The 22,133-nt window shown below is 42.4% G+C and overlaps 1 protein-coding gene across 1 annotated transcript in view; it reads right to left on the bottom strand.

The window, feature by feature from the left end:
• Positions 1-21,080, bottom strand: part of LOC311147699 (intermediate filament family orphan 2-like) — a gene marked incomplete at both ends in the record, with an annotated part of 32,472 nt that extends 11,392 nt beyond the window's left edge. The window contains 4 exons of the mRNA XM_084184453.1: positions 7,075-7,119; positions 7,245-7,343; positions 9,282-9,342; positions 20,545-21,080. Coding sequence (XP_084040579.1) covers positions 7,075-7,119; positions 7,245-7,343; positions 9,282-9,342; positions 20,545-21,080 — 741 coding nt within the window. The remainder of the gene's footprint in view (positions 1-7,074; positions 7,120-7,244; positions 7,344-9,281; positions 9,343-20,544) is intronic.
• Positions 21,081-22,133: the final 1,053 nt, after the last annotated feature.

Here is a 22,133-nt window from a genome sequence, read left to right as displayed (position 1 = left end):
TTATTGAAATCCTGAAGTTTTGCAGAAATACGGATCCATAAATGATCAGGTAATGACTACAGATAGTATGTGGATTACTTCATGCCTACATATAAAGGCTTAGATATGTCAGCATGTTGACACATACCCTTTCCTGAGTTAAAATATTCTACAAATATGTAAGGGGGTGCACTTGCATCAGGGGCATGTCTTGAAGGGATCTCACCAAAGATATATGCCTAGACTCATCCTGTAGCAGGGAGATTTCTGAGGTCCAGATTGGATGCATGTAGAAACTGTCCCATTATGGAGAATATCCTAGTTCCATATTTGAAATTAATCTGTCATCAAGGCAAAGGGTGGCTACTTTGAAGAATCTCAAATATAAAATCTATTTTGATTTGTTTAACACTTTTTTGGTTACTACATGATTCCATATGTGTTATTTCATTGTTTTGATGTCTTCACTATTATTCTACAATGTAGAAAATAGTAAAAAATAAAGAAAAACCCTTGAATGAGTAGGTGTGTCCAAACTTTTGACTGGTACTGTGTATATATATAAAGATATCCCCTGCTATTGACCCTTTTCGCCCAGTGTTCTAATAAGTAGCTTACCTGTCCTTATGCTACAAATATGTATTGCGATTAATTGGCTGAATCACACAAACCGCTATAACCTTTAAATAAAAATAAAATGTCTGTCCGGACTGATATTATTCTATACATAGGGAAAAGCCTATTACATGAAATGGTAACTCATTTGTTCCTGTTTACACACTATATTTCAAATCAAAATGCATATGGCGATCCATCCTCTATTCCATTTGCGGCACGCTCAGTTGGACTGAAAATTGAGTGCAGTACAGCTGCTCTCATGCAGACCTGTCAGAGGACAAGCAGAGACAGAAAAGGTGGATCTCCAGTACTGTACATCTGAGGTCTACAAAGCTTTGACTGCCATTGCACTGGACAAAAGACTTGAAAAGGACTTGGAGCAAATGGCATGTAAAACTTGCATAATTTCATAACTTTTTGTACAACACATCTGTAGTGATTTTTATAATACATATGAGATTTGAAAGTCCTACTATAACTGTCATGCAGTTTAATAAACAGTAATAGGTAGACATTTTTGTCTTGAAAGGTGATTTGAAGTTGCCTGAACTGTACAAACTTAAAATAAGTGTTTTAATATCCGGATGTAAACGTTTGTCCACAGGAGAGCTTGAGTCATACCACAGTACCATGCTTAAGTATACCCAGAAGCGATTCCATTTTCGTCCCCTCTCCATAGTTGCAAGAACCCAGCTGGCCAGTGACCATAATGGACCACAATGAAAATGTGGGCAGGGAACAAGCTACAACTGCCACAGCTACTTGAAGAACTTGAATGAATGGATAAACCCAATTTACTTTACATATTACTTTTATCTTGCATGTACATCACTCTTTGAAGACAATTATGTCTAGCATACTATAAAGTACCATCTTCCCTGTTACAACATAAGCAACCTGAATGGGCTGCGGAGTGGCGCAGCGGTCTAAGGCACTGCATCTCAGTGCTACAGGCATCATTACAGATCCTGGTTCAATTCCAGGCTGTATCACAATCCATCCGTGATTGGGAGTCCCATAGGGCGGCGCACAATTGGTCCGGGGTAGGCCGTCAATGTAAGTAAGAATTTGTTCTTAACTGATTTGCCTAGTTAAATAAAGGTAAAAATATATGTCTAATTGCACTGAGAAACGCTTCAAGGCTGTGTTCCCGAAACAGTGCAAGCAGTGGGTGGCCAAAAAAATGTATGAACCAAAAACAGTTCCAGTTCAGAGAGAAACTGGTTGACCAGGTGCTGGAGTGGCGATAGGATCTAACGGTGGTTTACAGAGATCCTTCATCCCACCTGCTCAAGCCTAACCTTCCAGACAACATTGTTTGTGGCTACTTGCTCATTCTGGAGGGATGTCTTCTGACCAGGTTCTCTTTCTCAGGTCTCTCCTCTGTGGCAAATGCTTTTGATGCACATACAAGAGTTATGAAGTATACTAGGTTGTTTTGTTTTTTATATGCAACCAAATGTCTTCCCTTTTCTTTTGGACATTTTTTATGACTAAAAATAACATACTTGCCTTATTGGTCCATTTGCATGGATATTCTTTATTTATGCAGTCACAGTACCTAACCTGACACACAACACACCCATCACAGGCTGGGAGTCGCACATACTTGTAACTTTGACTATTTACAATCCTGGGAGTCTTTCACTTCCTGAAAAACAGTGTAGACCCCATAGGGCGATATTTAGTACCATGCAGGATGGGAGAGGAATCCGGACTCCTGAACCCAGTGTCTCACCGCGGAGGACACATTCCAAAATGATGCAGTAGAAGACTGAACTGTCTAGATTAACAATTATAGATCAAAGGGCAAAGTGGATTTGAGAATCTGGAGCAGCAGCCATGTACTTATAACATTTAATTTTTTGACAATATGAAAACAGGTTCTTCTTTTCTTTTCGTATATGTTGCTGTTATTTCAAGTTCAATGTGTAGGCCTATATTTCCTATAACCTACTCAAATAAAAGATGCCAAAAACACTGTGATAATGTGAAAACATATCAGGACAGTGTTTGGGCTAATGTAAAAACATAAACCCACAACGGTCCAGCTCATAGAGCTTTATGATAAGTGATCGTTCAATAAGTTCAGCTACTTAATCGTTGGATAACTGTCCATTTAGCCCAGCCGGAACGGGGTTGCGTCTCCAATTTCTTTTTGGGATACGTACAAATGTTTCCAGGCACCAGAGTTGATGTGGACAGCAAAATCCCTGTGGTCGCGAAAGCAAACTAACTGCTCCTCATCATTAAATTCTCTGCAGCATAAGCATTCTTCAACATTGAAGCACAGTTACCACAACTGCACCACCAATCTGCCTTCATCCTGGGAAAGGCTGGGGCTGTGGTCCTGCTGTTGCTGCGGCCTCGGTGGCAAGAGCGACAGCGGCCATCTGAAGTTCAATTTGTCAGAATTCTCAGGCTCAAATAAATACGGTTAGACGACACCATCAGCGCCCCTCCAGTAGTTTTATTCATCACTCGCGAGTATTTCGTCGTCAGACATGGTTGTAGGTTGTTGTTTACTTTCGCATACCTAATCTGTAACACTAGGCTACTGTCTTCACTTCTTCCCCGAAAAAACCCTGCATCTGTAATTGTTTCTAAGGGCCGTACATGCAGTTTTTATGTAAAGGGATTCCCTCACGAGAGCGCACATACGCAGTTGTTACCTATCTCTGCTGTTGTTGCAGTCGGCCACATAAAATAAGGATATAAAATCATCCAAATTGTTTTAGGTGGAAAAGTACACATTTCCTGACCGATAGTACTTTTGATAAAAATGTCTCATTAGGACGTACGCTTTCAATAAAACAAATAATTTGTCCACTGACAACGGAGCAGAGCTGGCAGTGCACAGAGACACGTCACCTGACCTGTTTTTGCAGCTTTCCATTTCTAGACTGCAGGGAGAGAGAGGGGGAGAAGGCAAACTACACCTAACTACACTGAACAAAAATATAAACGCAACATGCAACAATTTCAAAGGTTTTACTGAGTTACAGTTCATATAAGTACATTTGAAACAAATTCATTAGGCCCTAATCTATGGATTTTACATGACTGGGAATACAGATATGCATCTGTTGGTCACAGATACCTTGAAAAAAAGGTAGGGGCGTGGATCAGAAAACCAGTCAGTATCTGGTGTGACTACCATTTGCCTCATGCAACGTGACACATCTCCTTCGCACAGGGTTGATCAGGCTGTTGATTTTGGCTGTGGAATGTTGTCCCACTCCTCTTCAATGGCTGTGCAAAGTTGCTGGATATTAGTGAGAACTGGAACACGCTGTCGTACACGTCGATCCAGAGCATCCCAAACAGGCTTAATGGGTGACATGTCTGGTGAGTATGCAGGCCATGGAAGAACTGGGGCATTTTCAGCTTCCAGGAATTGTGTACAGATCCATGCAACATGGGGCTGTGCATTATCATGCTGAAACATGAGGTGATGGCAGCGGATGAATGGCACGACAACGGGCCTCAGGATCTCTGTGCATTCCGATTGCCATCGATAAAATGCAATTGTGTTCGTTGTCCATAGCTTATGTCTGCCCATACCATAACCCCACCACCACCATGGGGCACTTGTGCCACAACGTTGACATCAGCAAACCACTCGCCCACATGACGCCATACATGCTGTCTGCCATCTGCCCGGTACAGTTGAAACCTTCCGTGAAGAGCACACTTCTCTAGCGTGCCAGTGGCCATCGAAGGTAAGCATTTGCCCACTGAACTCGGATACGACGCCGAACTGCAGTCAGGTCAAGACCCCGCTGAGGACGATGAGCACGCAAATGAGCTTCCCTGTGACGGTTTCTGACAGTTTGTGCAGAAATTATTTGGTTGTGCAATCCCACAATTTCATCAGCTGTTCGGGTGGCTGGTCTCAGACGATCCTGCAGGTGAAGAAGCTGGATGTGGAGGTCCTGGGCTGGCATGGTTACATGTGGTCTGCGGTTGTGAGGCCAGTTGGACGTACTGCCAAATTCTCTAAAACAACTTTGGAGGCGGCTTGTGGTTGAGAAATTAACATTCAATTCTCTGGCAACTGCTCTGGTGGACATTCCTGCAGTCAGCATACCAATTGCATGCTCCCTTAAAACTTGAGACATCTGTGGCATTGTGTTGTGTGTCAAAACTGCAAAAAATGTGGCCTTTTATTGTCCCCAGCACAAGGTACACCTGTGTAATGATCGTGCTGTATAATCAGCTTCTTGATATGCCACACCTGTCAGTATAGTTTGAATGTATGGAATCACTTAGGAAATGTTGGACTTTAGGTAAACTTCCCCTTTGACAATGAAAAAATTAACTTGAAAGGGTTCAAAAGTGACTGGGAAGGGCCAAGTGTGGTTGCATGTGAAACGGTAGTTGGGGCGGGTTTTGGCTAATCTGTGAGCGTAGCTACTCCAGACCACAGACTGGGAGAGTCCAGAGCCCAGCTGGAGTTCATTAGAAAGCTGGCCAAAACCACAGGGCCTCAAAGAACAGGCGGAGGCTGTGTGAGGCGAGCCACAAGGGTTTCTCATCTCACTGCTACTCTGCCTCAAGTCTATCTGTCCGTCTGCCCGCCGCCCATTCGTCCGTCTGCCTGCCTTTCTGTCTGTGAAGCTAACTTGGCTTTAACCAATTCAAAAGGAATTTATTGGCCTCAGGGTTCAAGGGAGAGTGTATATGATAAAAATGTGTGGTGAGCATTCTGACTGCCAGGCTGTACAGTGGGGGAAAAAAGTATTTAGTCAGCCACCAATTGTGCAAGTTCTCCCACTTAAAAAGATGAGAGAGGCCTGTAATTTTCATCATAGGTACACGTCAACTATGACAGACAAATTGAGAAAAACAAATCCAGAAAATCACATTGTAGGATTTTTTATGAATTTATTTGCAAATGATGGTGGAAAATAAGTATTTGGTCACCTACAAACAAGCAAGATTTCTGGCTCTCACAGACCTGTAACTTCTTCTTTAAGAGGCTCCTCTGTCCTCCACTCGTTACCTGTATTAATGGCACCTGTTTGAACTTGTTATCAGTATAAAAGACACCTGTCCACAACCTCAAACAGTCACACTCCAAACTCCACTATGGCCAAGACCAAAGAGCTGTCAAAGGACACCAGAAACAAAATTGTAGACCTGCACCAGGCTGGGAAGACTGAATCTGCAATAGGTAAGCAGCTTGGTTTGAAGAAATCAACTGTGGGAGCAATTATTAGGAAATGGAAGACATACAAGACCACTGATAATCTCCCTCGATCTGGGGCTCCACGCAAGATCTCACCCCGTGGGGTCAAAATGATCACAAGAACGGTGAGCAAAAATCCCAGAACCACACGGGGGGACCTAGTGAATGACCTGCAGAGAGCTGGGACCAAAGTAACAAAGCCTACCATCAGTAACACACTACGCCGCCAGGGACTCAAATCCTGCAGTGCCAGACGTGTCCCCCTGCTTAAGCCAGTACATGTCCAGGCCCGTCTGAAGTTTGCTAGAGTGCATTTGGATGATCCAGAAGAGGATTGGGAGAATGTCATATGGTCAGATGAAACCAAAATATAACTTTTTGGTAAAAACTCAACTTGTCGTGTTTGGAGGACAATGAATGCTGAGTTGCATCCAAAGAACACCATACCTACTGTGAAGCATGGGGGTGGAAACATCATGCTTTGGGGCTGTTTTTCTGCAAAGGGACCAGGACGACTGATCCGTGTAAAGGAAAGAATGAATGGGGCCATGTATCATGAGATTTTGAGTGAAAACCTCCTTCCATCAGCAAGGGCATTGAAGATGAAACGTGGCTGGGTCTTTCAGCATGACAATGATCCCAAACACACCGCCCGGGCAATGAAGGAGTGGCTTCGTAAGAAGCATTTCAAGGTCCTGGAGTGGCCTAGCCAGTCTCCAGATCTCAACCCCATAGAAAATCTTTGGAGGGAGTTGAAAGTCCGTGTTGCCCAGCGACAGCCCCAAAACATCACTGCTCTAGAGGAGATCTGCATGGAGGAATGGGCCAAAATACCAGCAACAGTGTGTGAAAACCTTGTGAAGACTTACAGAAAAGGTTTGACCTGTGTCATTGCCAACAAAGGGTATATAACAAAGTATTGAGAAACTTTTGTTATTGACCAAATACTTATTTTCCACCATAATTTGCAAATACATTTATTACAAATCCTACAATGTGATTTTCGGGATTTCTTTTTCTCATTTTGTCTGTCATAGTTGACGTGTACCTATGATGAAAATTACAGGCCTCTCTCATCTTTTTAAGTGGGAGAACTTGCACAATTGGTGGCTGACTAAATACTTTTTTCCCCCACTGTACATATCACCTACAGGTGAGAGTGGTAGCATGCATCAGTTGCAGAAGAGGTGGGTGGATGGATGAACACATTTACGTTGGGTAGGTGGTAATAAATGGGTGTGATAAAAAAAAAAGTATAAATAGTGTCAAAAAGCTTTGCAACTTACAGTGAGTTGAACCAGTCCGCATAATTTAAAGTTGGTTGGGTGTTCCTAGTTTAAATGGAGCACACAAACTACTAAGTGATTACTATGTACTTTCCCTTTTACCATGATATTTCTGTGTAAATATCAGGAGAATAAGGGACTGTTGAGTAAAGCCTAAGTGTCATACTTACATTGTCGGTCATGAGGCTCTTGAAGACCACCAGCTCTGTCTTGAGTCTCTCCACCGTCACAGTGAGCTCCTCCTGAACCACTTCAGACTCCTGGGCACTCTGGGGAGTCAGACCGTGGAACAGACAGCCACATCACACTCTACATCTAATCTACTGACACACCATGGCTCAATAAACTTTACACACATTTATGAATAACCATGCGGAAGGGATGTGTTTTGAAAATGTGTCCTAAAACACCTTACAAAAACGTAAATGTAACTCCTTTTATAAGAGTATCTGCTGTTTGAGGGTTTTAGGCTGGGTTTCTGTATAGCACTGTGACATCTTTGCGACATCTGCTGATGTAAAAGGACTTTATAAATACATTTGATTGAAATTTGATTGATATCCCTTTCTGAAGTCTGCATAACATGTTCGAAAATTCATTTTATTACTCTACAATCCACTATTTTGATGCATCACAGCAAAAAATTCCAAAGTGGATTGAGTCTTGGGTTTAGGCCAAGAGCTTCAATAAAAGTAATGTGGAATGTAGCTAGCAGGAAACAGTTGAAACATAGCTAGTCAGGGCGAGTCAGTGCTTTTGGCTGTTTTTTGGGGTAATGTGATCTCGGTCTTTGGGGGGTTTTAAAACGCATTTACACGCCCATCATTGGTTCCCACTGACTAACATGTACACAGGGACTAAAGCATGTGAAGTCCCCACTCCCCGCCCATATTTGTTTTCTATCATTCACTTTCTCATTCTGTTTTGTAAAACGACATACAGACACACAGCACATTACAGTATGTCAGAGGCATCCGTAGATAAGTTATCACAACTGCTGAATAGGGGGCTTACTGGCAAAATGCTAAATACACACAAACATGGCACAGAGGCTGAGCCTGCATCCCAAGAGCCTGTATTTTCTCCCGAAGTGTGCACCTGTTCACTTCCCTTCATGGATTGTCCCCTAAAGCTAGAATCCTTCATTGAAACAATACCAAAGGGTCACCCCACCTCTGTTTTGGTAAAAAGCTAAAGGGATTGGCATGGAGAAATATAACCACTCATAGACAGAGATCATTCATAGATAGATCTATGAATGTAATAACTGATCATTCATGAAATCAAAATTATAGTTTTAACCATGTTTTGAGGCTATACAGTGTTTGTTTATATTTATATTGTTTACAACATTGGAGTAAAACAAGCTTATATTTTGGGTTCTGATGGGATACGAACTAGGCTCAAGAGGCATTTATACGTTATATTCTTCAAGGGTCAATGAGTGTACAAAACTGAGTGTACAAAACATTATGAACACTGGCTCTTTCCATGACAAAGACTGACCAGGTGATTCCAGGTGAAAGCTACGATCCCTTATTGATGTCACTTGTTAAATCCACTGCAATCAGTGTAGATGAAGGAGAGGAGACATGTTAAAGAAGGATTTTTAAGCCTCGAGACAATTGAGAAATGGATTGTGTATGTGTGCCATTCAAAGGGTGAATGGGCAAGACAAAAAATGCCTTTGAACGGGTTATGGTAGTAGGTGTCAGGCGCACCGGTTTGTGTCAAGAACTGCAACGCTGCTGGGTTTTTCATGCTCAACAGTTTTCCGTATGTGTCAAGAATGGTCCACCACCCAAAGGACATCAAGCCAACTTGACACAACTGTGGGAAGCATTGGAGTCAACATGGGCCAGCATCCCTGTGGAACGCTTTCAACACCTTGTAGAGTCCATGCCCCGACAAATTGAGGCTGTTCTGAGGGCAAAAGGGGAGGGGTGCAACCCAATATTAGGAAGGTGTTCTTAATGTTTTGTCCACTATGTATACTAATAGCAACTAAGGAGTCTAGCTTTAATGGCCAATGACATTTGAACTTTGGATTTAAAAGGAAATTACTGTTATAAGAAATATGTTGGAAACTCCCTCTTGCCCATGCCTGGATACTTCAGGAGAAAATACAGAGTATTGGGATGCAGTTAGCTAGAAGAGCGAGTATGGTATGGGTGTAATGATTTAAGATGGCAGAGATGAGCTCTCACCTCCTGTAGTGTCTCCACCATGGCCTCCATCTGCTGGCGCTTAGACAGCTCCTCCTCCCATCTGGAACACATCACACACACACACACACACACACGGTTTGGTCAATGCAGTCCCAGGGTCAGCCCTGTATAAATCCTAACACAGATCATTTGAGCAGACACCCCTGTAGCCTGTTTACTCACAATCACCATAGTAGCGCAAGCAATCAACTAACCATGTGAAATCATCAACCTGGAAGCCAGAGAGTCTTTTCTACTCATTCAGCCATTTCCTTTGTTCTCTGTTGTCCACTAAATGCATGGAGGATAGTGTTACAATGTCAGGGAAGTCTTTAACTGTCCACAGCTTTGTTGCTATGTAGTAAACACTGTGCTTTCCTCTGTCTAGTCTCTCTGGTCAATGGAGAGTCGCCTTGGCTGAGGCTAAACAGACTGTGGAATGACTGGGTTCGAACTCAGGTCTCCAGCGCAACACAAGACTGTGTTAGCTTGATGAGCTAAAACCTAGGCATTAGCTCTGGGAGTTTCAGGTCTCTGGCAAGGTTCCTCATCACACAGGCATGGTTCATGTCTACTGTACCTTTGACCTTCTCACTGAGTCAAGGAAACAATGTGACCAACTTTGGACAAATGTTCACGTCATTATGAATTATTATACTGTATCAGCCATACATCAAAAGGTACCAATGATGTAACTTGTGTTGTGTGTGCAGGATCATTTCTAGGTTGAGTTTCCGCTTCCCCAAAGCCATGTGAGCTTGTGATGTTGACATTGGCTCTTGTCTGTTATGTACATCTGCTTTTATATCAGTGTAAGCCTTGTATGGACAGTGGTGACAGCAGCTTAAGCAGACTTAGAGAGAGAGATAGATCACACTTTATGGTTACGAAGCAAATAACATCGGACTGTTCTCTATGCTATAACTATTTACCATCCTGTGGGCAAACATTACTTACAGCGATTGGGAGAATAAAAGTGAAAAGAGGTGGGTAGTAACACAAGGAAGTTAGTTGTACTTTATTTGCTCAGTTACAATGCCAACCATTCAATGTTCTTAAACACTTTATTTGAATGTTTCACCTATTGTAAAGATGGTTGTCATAGACGTCACTTGCTTTCATCATTCTTTAGGACGTCAAGTATTTCAACATAATGCCTTCATAAGGTTGTCATAGATGTCACTTACTAGACAATTATCTTTGGATACTCAGACAAACAGAAAACCGTGGCTCTCCTTTGAGGAACGCTACAAAGTGGACAAGGAAAAGAGCATGATCTTACTGTCAACACTATGCACTCAGTGTCCCCCTATCACTTTGAAGCATCAGGAGACGGGGTACAGTGCCTTGCAAAAGTATTCATCCCCCTTGGCGTTTTTCCTATTTTGTTGCATTACAATCTGTAATTTAAATGGATTTTTATTTGGATTTCATGTAATGGACATACACAAAATAGTCCAAATTGGTGAAGTGAAATTAAAAAAATAACTTGTTTCAAAAAATTATAAAAAATAAATAACGGAAAAGTGGTGCGTGCATATGTATTCACCCCCTTTGCTATGAAGCCCCTAAATAAGATCTGGTGCAACTAATTACCTTCAAAAGTCACATAATTAGTTAAATAAAGTCCACCTGTGTGCAATCTAAGTGTCACATGATCTGTCACATGATCTCAGTATATATACACCTGTTCTGAAAGGCCCCAGAGTCTGCAACACCACTAAGCAAGGGGCACCACCAAGCAAGCGGCACCATGAAGACCAAGGAGCTCTCCAAACAGGTCAGGGACAAAGTTGTGGAGAAGTACAGATCAGGGTTGGGTTATAAAAAAATATCAGAAACGTTGAACATCCCACGGAGCACCATTAAATCCATTATTAAAAAATGGAAAGAATATGGCACCACAACAAATCTGCCAAGAGAGGGCCGCCCACCAAAACTCACAGACCAGGCAAGGAGGGCATTAATCAGAGAGGCAACAAAGAGACAAAAGAGAACCCTGAAGGAGCTGCAAAGCTCCACAGCGGAGATTGGAGTATCTGTCCATAGGACCACTTTAAGCCGTACACTCCACAGAGCTGGGCTTTACGGAAGAGTGGCCAGAAAAAAGCCATTGCTTAATGAAAAAAATAAGCAAACATGTTTGGTGTTCGCCAAAAGGCATGTGGGAGACTCCCCAAACATATGGAAGAAGGTACTCTGGTCAGATGAGACCAAAATTGAGCTTTTTGGCCCTCAAGGAAAACGCCATGTCTGGCGCAAACCCAACACCTCTCATCACCCCGAGAACACCATCCCCACAGTGAAGCATGGTGGTGGCAGGGACTGGGAAACTGGTCAGAATTTAAGGAATGATGGATGGCACATTCTTGAGGGAAACCTGTTTCAGTCTTCCAGAGATTTGAGATTGGGACGGAGGTTCACCTTCTAGCAGGACAATGACCCTACGCATACTGCTAAAACAACACTCAAGTGGTTTAAGGGGAAACATTTAAATGTCTTGGAATAGCCTTGTCAAAGCCCAGACCTCAATCCAATTGAGAATCTGTGGTATGACTTAAAGATTGCTGTACACCAGCGGAACCCATCCAACTTGAAGGAGCTGGAGCAGTTTTGCCTTGAAGAATGGGCAAAAATCCCAGTGGCTAGATGTGCCAAGCTTATAGAGACATACCCCAAGAGACTTGCAGCTGTAATTGCTGCAAAAGGTGGCTCTACAAAGTATTCACTTTGGGGGTTGTAAGGCAATAAAATAGGAAAAATGCCAAGGGGGGTGAATACTTTCGCACGCCACTGTAATTTAAGAGAATACATTGATTTGTGTGCCTGTGTGTGGTAGGTAAGCGATGCATGTAAAGATAGCTGAGATATGGCTAAGATATGCTGCCACTGCCACATATGTTAACGACTCAGGAATAGCCAAGAATCGCCCCTTGATTCAGTTACATGAGTGCGTTGTTTTGGCCTAACATGCATTTCAGATTATGTCTCCCTCTCTCTTTTTCTGTCATTTACACAGTTAGGCTACTCTATGGCCAAGCCATAATTCTAGATCAGTGGGCTTGTCTACTTTGTACACAGACTTGTATCAGTTGAAGAACTCCTTGTCCTTCTGGAGAGCAGATCCGTGGAGAGATAGTTGTTTACTCTGTAAATAAATAAAAATATCCAACTGTGACTGAGATTCACCTCTGTGGTTCCCCAGGCTTGTGACCAAAATGAAAAAATCTTGAGGCTAAATTTGTACGATATTCTGTAGCTCATCCAAAAACATCAAGGCTGTTTTTAACTTGTCAACATGTATCTGCTTGCTTATACTACTTATATATGCCATTTAGCAGACACTTTTATCACTTTAAAAAAAAGCAACTTACAGTCATGCGTGCATACATTTTACGTATTCCCTAGCAGGAATCAAACCCACCCTGGCATTGCAAGCGCCATGCTCTACCGTCTGAGCTACACATGTCCACCATGGTAATTTATTTAACAAAGGCCATTTGACTTCAATGGTACCGTTTTATATACACTATATATACAAAAGTATGTGGACACCCCTTCAAATTAGTGGATTCGGCTATTTCAGCCACACCCGTTGCTGACAGGTGTATAAAATGTCTGCCCTGCTAGAGCTGACCTGGTCAACTGTAAGTGCTGTTATTGTGAAGTGGAAACATCTAGGAGCAACAACAGCTCAGCCGCGAAGTGGTAGGCCACACAAGCTCACAGAACGGGACCACCGAGTGCTGAAATGCGTAGCCGTAAAAATCGTCTGTCCTCGGTTGCAACACACCCTACCGAGTTCCAATCTGCCTCTGGAAGCAACGTCAGCACAAGAACTGTTCGTCGGGAGCTTCATGAAATGGGTTTCCATGGCCAAGCAGCCGCACACAAGCCTAAGATCACCATGCACAATGCCAAGCGTCGGCTGTAGTGATGTAAAGCCATTGGACTCTGGAGCAGTGGAAACGCGTTCTCTGGAGTGATGAATCACATTTCACCATCTGGCAGTCCGACAGACAAATCTGGGTTTGGCGGATGCCAGGAGAACGCTACCTGCCCAAATGCATAGTGCCAACTGTGGGCTCGCGAGTGGCGCAGTGGTCTAAGGCACTGCATCTCAGTGCTTGAGGCGTCACTACAGACCCCCTGGTTCGATTCCAGGCTGTATCACAACCGGCGCACAATTGGCCCAGCGTCGTCCGGGTTTGGCCGATGTAGGCCGTCATTGTAAATAAGAATGTGTTCTTAACTGACTTGCCTAGTTAAATAAAGGTAAAATAAAAATAAAGAGTCTGGGGCTGTTTTTCATCATTCGGGCTAGGCCCCTTAGTTCCAGTGAAGGGAAATATTAACGCTACAGCATTTAATGACATTCTAGAAGATTCTGTGCTTCTAACTTTGTGGCAACAGTTTGGGGAAGGCCCTTTCCTGTTTCAGCATAACAATGCTCCCGTGCACAAAGCGAGGTCCATTCAGAAATGGTTTGTCGAGATCGGTGTGGAAGAACTTGACTGGCCTGCACAGAGCCCTGACCTCAACCCCATCGAACACCTTTGGGATGAATTGGAACGCCGACTGTGAGCCAGGCCTAATCGCCCAACATCACTGCCCGACCTCACAAATGCTCTTGTGGCTGAATGGAAGCTAGTCCCCACAGCAATGTTCTAACATCTAGTGCCCAGAATAGTGGAAGCTGTTATAGCAGCAAAGGGGGAACCAACTCCATATTAATGTCCATAAATTTGGAATGAGATGTTCGACGAGCAGGTGTCCACATACTTTTGGTAATGTTGTGAACCATCTAAATAGAAAAGTGTTACTGAAAACACAAAATGAAGCAAATCGTCTTCTTTTTGATCTGCAAAGTTGCCTTTGGTGTAGGGGACTTTTTGAATGTGTGCTATCATTTGCCACTTTTGCCAGCAGATTTTGGGTGGTCAGTTAAACCGGTGTTCTGCTCCAGGCTACTGATTTTCAAAGGTATAAAAAAGACAAGAAGGCTTGAGGATCGGGAGCAATGAAAGGGAACACCATTGTCTAATAAAAGTAGCTTCATATAACTCTGAGAGATGTTTAACTACTACCCTACCACCCACCCACTCAGTAAGCTAGCGAGGTAATAACAGTAGTTCAAAAAGGTATGGGGGTTGAATTAAGAAGTGCACCCTCCATCTCGCTCTGCAGGATGGCCTGGGGCGGGGAGGGGAGCGGAGTGGGGTGGTTACACAGCCAGACAGCAATCCCATTAGGAGGCAGGTCCTTATGCCGGGAGCAGGGACGCAGTGCTGGCTAGACTCCCCTAACATTAACAAAACAACACATCCATCCCTAATACCACCATCCACTGGATGAGGATGGGGCATGTGCTGAGGGTTAGAATAGTGGTCACTCCTAAAGCCACAATCTGAAATATTTCAAGCCACTGATAATTTCAACTAACAAAATATAGGCTACGCCTTTTTGGAAGAATATCGGATGTATTTAGAGGAGGCAGTCATCAGATATAATATAATATAATGATATGCCATTTAGCAGACGCTTTTATCCAAAGCGACTTACAGTCATGCGTGCATACATTTTTGTGTATGGGTGGTCCCGGGGATCGAACCCACTACCTTGGCGTTACAAGCGCCGTGCTCTACCAGCTGAGCTACAGAGGACCACAGATAATTTGCATGTAGTGTTATAATAACCAGGTCGGTGTTCCCTATGTGGTCCTTGATCAGGGTTGTGTTCTAGTGATGCGCGGGTTGACTCATAACCCTCATTTTGATTTATTTCATTCATGCTTGTAGTCGATGAGACTGAATTATGCAGAATGCAGTTACATTTAGATAAACGCTTAAAATACACAGGATACTACATTCAATTAAAAAGGTCCTAACCAATTACAGTTGAAAAGCCTATTTGGTTTTAAGAAGTCTGATGTCAGTGGCTATGGTCGAAATTTTCAGTCTATTTGTTCTTGCATTAAGGCTGGACAGTTGGCTCTGGTTGTGGAGGACTCTGCCAGCGCTGTCTCCCCTTCTCTGTGGTAGGAGATCATGTAGAGCAGGGTTCTTCAATTCCGGTCCTGGAGGGCCAAAACACCTCTGTTTTTCATCCTCTCCTTCTAATCAGGGGCTAATTCAGACCTGGGACACCAGGTGAGTGCAATTAACTACCAGGTAGAAATAAAAAACAGAAGTGTTTCGGCCCTCCAGGACCGGAATTGAAGAACCCTGATGTAGAGGGTGGTCAGGTTGGTGCATGAGAGTGCCCAATCTTACTGCTGCTTGCTCTCTCTGTGACTGTAGTTGTGGAAGGGTCAGTGGGATGTCTCTGTTTTTTGTTATTATCTTGCTTGCCATTTTCTGTACCCTATCCAGTGTAGCTTGCTGCTTCTTTGTGCAGCCCACCAGCAACACACTGGCGTAGGTAATTAAATATTGTGTGGATGAAGGGCTGGTGGCGGGCAGGTTGAATAAAGAGAAAACAATACCTTTAAAAAAATCGATAAATGTATCATTCTTGTGCAATTGATATATATAGGCTACATAGAGTCCCCCCCCCCCCCCCCCATTATTTTAGGCTATTTAAGGGTACAACATCAAGTGTCCAAACAAAATCGTGTTTGCACTTTGAACCTGAAATTCACTGTTCACAGGTCAACAATGCCACTCCAATACCCTCTTTGTCAAATAAACCTAATTGGTAGCACTCATAATAACACTGTCATCCAAGTCAGCTCATTCTCTCAGCGCTCTTTCTTTTTAAAACACAGGCTTCTCTGTTTGTTGAAACAATGGGCCCCTGTTAAAGCTTCACAAAGTTAATGAGTGGAACACACCACAACTCTGAAGTACATATGGCTCCAAACCTTCCAACAAACAATCAAATACAAACGAAGCCCAAATATAGGCCATTTAGCAGACATTTTTATCCAAAGCACCTTACAGTAGTGTGTGCATACATTTTTGTATTGTTGAGTCCAATGGGAATTGAAACCGCAAACCTGGCATTGCAAACACCACGCTCTACCAACTGAGCCACACCGTCATGTTCAGTTTGGCACGTCATACCCCAATGGTTTGTTAGCCCATACATTTACATCAGAAACTACATTGATGAATGCCCATGCATTGCATAACAGCTAGTATTCCACAATCCAGGTTTATAAATAGGACCTGTATACTGGTTATTCCTATAGACAGGCGCTTTGAGAGAAATCGACCATGAACAACCATTAGGACTGAATCATCAGAGGCACAGTGAGGGAAAAGAAGAGACCCCTCTTTCATAATATCTGATTAATACACCTCAGTGTGAATATGTGTGTGTGGCCTTAATGCTTTAAAAAATAGCCTATATTATGAATAAAAACATGTGAATGACATTGGCACTGTAATTCCTACCCAGGACTAAATAACCCTGAGAATGCATTCCACTGGAAAACAACAGGGCAAGGAGCACTTGAGCCAAGCAGAGAGGCAGATGGGATACTCCTACTCCTCCGACCTACTATATTATTCCACAGCTATCAGAGGAAGCATGGGTCAGTGTGGAGTGAAATGAAATGCGACTAAACCTGTATGACAAAGACCTGTAATCACTGAACACTAGCAGATCTGAAAAGGAGTGGACCTACACTACCAGTCAAAAGTTTTAGAACACCTACTCATTCAAGGGTTTTTCTTAATTTTTACTATTTTCTACATTGTAGAATAATAGTGAAGACATCAAGAGAGACATTCATGAGAGAATGCCAAGAATGTGCAAAGCTGTCATCAAGGCAAAGGGTGGCTATTTGAAGAATCTCAAATATAAAATATATTTTGATTTGTTTAACACTTTTTTGGTTACTACATGATTCCATATGTGTTATTTCATAGTTTTGATGTCTTCACTATTATTCTACAATGTAGAAAATAGTAAAAATAAAGAAAAACCCTTGAATGAGTAGGTGTGTCCAAACTTTTGTCTGGTACTGTACATAGTTCCTCCCACTCAGTAAGAACATACTTTCATGACAGCCTGGAATTGCGATTTTGTGAGAAATCATTGTTATTCACTCCCGAGAGAGCGAGAGAGAGAGATAGAGAGAGAGAGAGAGAGACATCAAAAGGAACATAAAATTCGAAATACCAATTAGGATCTGGCTAAAAATACTTGAATCAGTTATAGAACCCATTGCCCTTTATGGTTGTGAGGTCTGGGGTCCGCTCACCAACCAAGAATTCCCAAAATGGGACAAATACCAAATTGAGACTCTGCATGAAGAATTCTGCAAAAATATCCTCAGTGTACAACGAAAAACACCAATTAATGCATGCAGAGCAGAATTAGGCTGATACCCGCTAATTATCAAAATCCAGAAAAGAGCCATTAAATTCTATAACCACTTAAAAGGAAGCGATTCCCAAACCTTCCATAACAAATCCATCACCTATGGGCGGCAGGTTGCTTAGTGGTTAAGAGCGTTGTGCCAGTAACCGAAAGGTCGCTGGTTCTAATCCCCAAGTCGACTAGGTGAAAAATCTGTCGATGTGCCCTTGAGCAAGGCACTTAACCCTAATTGCTCCTGTAAGTCGCTCTGGATAAGAGCGTCTGCTAAATGACTAAAATGTAAATGTACAGAGAGATGAACTTGGAGACGAGTCCCATAAGCAAGCTGGTCCTGGGGCTCTGTTCACAAACACAAACAGACCCCACAGAGCCCCAGGACAGCAAAACAATTAGACCCAACCAAATCATGAAAAAAAAGAGAATTACTTGACACATTGGAAAGAATTAACAAAAAAACTGAGCAAACTAGAATGCTATTTGGTCCTAAACAGAGAGTACACAGTGGCAGAATACCTGACCACTGTGACTGACCCAAACTTAAGGAAAGCATTGAACATGTACAGACTCAGTGAGCATAGCCTTGCTATTGAGAAAGGGAGGCAGACCTGGCTCTCAAGAGAAGACTGGCTATGTGCAGACTGCCCACAAAATGAGGTGGAAACTGAGCTGCACTTCCTAACCTCCTGCCAAATGTATGACCATATTAGAGACACATATTTCCCTCAGATTACACAGACCCACAAATAATTCAAAAACAAACCCAATTTTGATAAACTCCCATATCTATTGGTTGAAATACCAGTGTGCCATCACAGCAGCAAGATTTGTGACCTGTTGCCACAAGAAAAGGGCAACCAGTGAAGAACAAACACCATTGTAAATACAACCCCATATTTATGTTTATTTATTTTTCCATTTGTACTTTAACTATTTGCACATTGTTACAACACTGTATATATACATAATATGACATTTGAAATGTCTTTATTCTTTTGGAACTTCTGAGTGTAATGTTTACTGTTAATATTTATTTCACTTTTGTTTACTATCTACTTCACTTACTTTGGCAATGTTAACATACGTTTCCCATGCCAATAAAGCCCATACATTAAATTGAGAGAGAGAGAGAGCGAGAGAGCGAGAGAGCGAGAGAGAGCGAGAGAGAGAGAGAGAGAGAGAGAGAGTGAGTATGTGTGTGGGTGAGTGTTTGGGATGACGAGTGTCTGATGGTATGCTGCGATTTCATTCCCAGTCCAGACAGGAACAAATGGGTAACATCCTCAAGGCAAAGTCACAAACTGCCTCCTACTGCTAAAGAAACATTCCTCAACTTTTTAAGCTTAAAAATAGCATGACTCACATCCTCTGATTCTAAGATACTTCTCACAATGAGGACGGGATTCCTCAGAGATGAGAATGTTTGCGATTTCATTTCCTTAACTGTGAAAACTGATGAGGCACACTATAGTTTCTCTAGAACAGTGTATATTTGGGTACTGTAGAGGTAACCCCCCCCCCCCACACACACACACACACACACAAACACACACACTTTCTTACCTAATGATAATGTTTTTCAGTCTTTCTTTATGACAAACTTTTTGTACTCTTACTGATGTTTTTTTTTTTTTTAAACCAATATACAAAATATGGCATGGGTAGAAGATACAGACTCAACCTTTGGAGGCACTAGTAAGTACGGTTCAAAACAGACATTTAGACTTGTGTAATAACATTGTAATTACACTAGTTAAAGCATTGTGTTAGCATTAGTGGTGTAAAGTACTTAAGTAAAACTACTTTAAAGTACTACTTAAGTAGTTTTTTGGGGTATCTGTACTTTACTTTACTATTTATATTTTTGCCAACTTTTACTTCACTACATTCCTAAAGAAAATAATGTACTTTTTACTCCATACATTTTTCCCTGACACCCAAAAGTACTCATTACATTTTGACAGGAAAATGGTCCAATTCACACACTTATCAAGAGAACATCCCTAGTCATCCCTACTGCCTCTGATCTGGCGGACTCACTAAACACAAATGCTTTGTTTGTAAATTATGTCTGAGTGTTGGAGCGTGCCCCTGGCTATCTGTCAATAAAAATAAATACAAAATAGTGCCGTCTGGTTTGCTTAATATAAGGAATTTGAAATGGTTTATACTTTTACTTTTGATACTTAAGTACATTTAAAACCAAATACTTTTAGACTTTTACTCAAGTAGTATTTAACTGGGTGACTTTCACTTTAGTCATTTTCTATTAAGGTATCTTTACTTTTACTCATGTATGACAATTTAGTACTTTTTCCACCACTGGTTAAAATGTCCCATAGTAATTGTGTAATTGCATAGTAGTGGGGTAAACAATAGGAATGCTATGATATGGTGCACATAGTGAATTCAGGGTTTAGGGATTGTGGTCTAACTGCCAGACCAACACCGTAGCCTTTACACCAAGGGGCTCAAACCTCTTAACGAAGTTCTAGGTGTTATAAGGTAACTTACCTGTCTAACTTCTGAGAGCACATCCTGTGCTTCACTATTACAAAACCCTTTCGCCCATAACAATGAGGCACGCTTACATTGGCCTCCCGACATTGCCATCCCACTTCTGACACAAATGTAGCATATCAGGGGCTAGCCCAACCAGAACTTGAACCTGGGACCATCAGCCAAAGACCTAAGGCATTACACCAAGGGACTCAAACCTCTGAACCTAAGGTCTATTTCTATGTAAATGTAATGTAAATAACACATTGTCAACAACTTGTAACCAAGTTCAACAAGTTTCTCAACAAACGGTCAAATAGTCTATGTAAAAACAACATATGTCAAACACATGGACAATGTCTTGATTGATTGTATCTTTGCAGCAGCTTGATTGACAACTTAACAATTTAAAGTGCTAATTGAAAGTGATATCACTTACTTTTTTCTGTACTCGTCTCTATCTCTTTTGAATTTAGCCAACACATTGTAAAGGGCTCGCAGTTCAGGGGTGACGGTGTCGACCTGAACTCCAACACCATCCGGCTGCATCCATGACACCCCGGGGCTGTGGAGAGTCTCGAGTCGGTCCCCAAACCTCCTTGTGTGGGTAAAGCTCCATATCGTACCGGGTACCCGTGGCCGGGACAGAGCCAGAGAAAGGTCCAAATAGCCCGTTTGGGTTGCTCGGCTAATGTAGGCTCTGTAGCGGGATTGCTCTAGTGCTTGCTGTAGTTGATTTTCTAACAACTTGTTTCTACGCTCCAATTCATGAACTTTAGCTAGGAAACATCGAAATCGCAGGTTAAGGATTTTCATGGCATGAATGTTGGAACCAAAATCGTTCCGTAGGGCACTAGACACCCTAGCACCAGAGGCTGGCGCTCCAACTGGGAACGCAGCGGCACCCGAAGATGGCGAAGCCTCAGCAAAGACCATCGAATTCATCCTTTTGTTTGAGTTAAATGGGCAATACATTCAATTGAAAATGTTCCCGGTATTTTGAGGGGTCAACTTCAACTAGCGTACTGCTGGATTTTTCACCCCCGCCCTACCGTAAAAATAGGCCAATCCTCCAAGATGAGGTCCGCGATGATGTGATTCTTTCAAATGATCTTATGCGGCTACAAATGTTGCTGTGAACGCGGTGTCACTGTGTCATCTTAGACAATGTAGGAACGTAGACACAACATAAAAATAAACGCCATATATCACCTTCTTCATAATGCTGTTGACGGTGAATGTATCTCTATGCAAAACGGTTTACTAGGCTATTATGATAGCCCTAGGCTATGTAGCCTGCGCTCTTCTCTGTCAATTTCTGCTGCTATTTTAACGATTTTTTTCAAAGTAATTTGCCTTCATTCCTTTATTCTGTGCCACCCATGCTTTTTAGATAAGAGTCGCCTCAGCAGTGAGCCAGATACCGCCGAAGTGCCTGAAATCAAGGATCTGTCTACTGTCCCATAGCTGTGTTCCCGTTACTGGTATCATGTTACAGCCAAACGAAAACACCCTCTTTGCCGCTACGCCCCGCACTCTCTCCTACAATCTCCCCTGATACATCCTGGATTGCTGATGTATTGGTAAGTGAGAGGCTCTGAAGCCACCGGTCGGCCATATTGTCACTCCCCAGAAAGTGCAGTCCTCCATAAGAATGAATGGAATTCTACAGTATTTCAATAGAGTACCACAGTATGAGTCATAATACACATAAAACCTAGCAGTCAAACACGGAAATGGTTCCAATCGTTTTTCCACTGTTCATTTTTCCCATAGGGGATTTTAGAACCTCTTCAAATAAGGTCTGTGTTTCATGTAGGCTTACCCTGGCATGATGTTTTGATAACCGTGTAAATCTCTCTTGGACAAGTTCACTTTTATCAATATATTAGCCTGTATTTACCCCCGAAATGAAATGCTAATTAGCCGCTAATGTGGCTATCATACAGAACTACAGTATATCCTGTCGCAAGCTTTGACATCATCACTCAAGGCAGTGTTGCAGGGTAGGAAAACCTCCACATTTCT

This window comes from Coregonus lavaretus, assembly GCF_964263955.1.
Source record: "Coregonus lavaretus genome assembly, chromosome: 20".
NCBI classification, from domain to species: domain Eukaryota; kingdom Metazoa; phylum Chordata; class Actinopteri; order Salmoniformes; family Salmonidae; genus Coregonus; species Coregonus lavaretus.
This window is presented reverse-complemented; position numbering and strand designations above follow the sequence as displayed.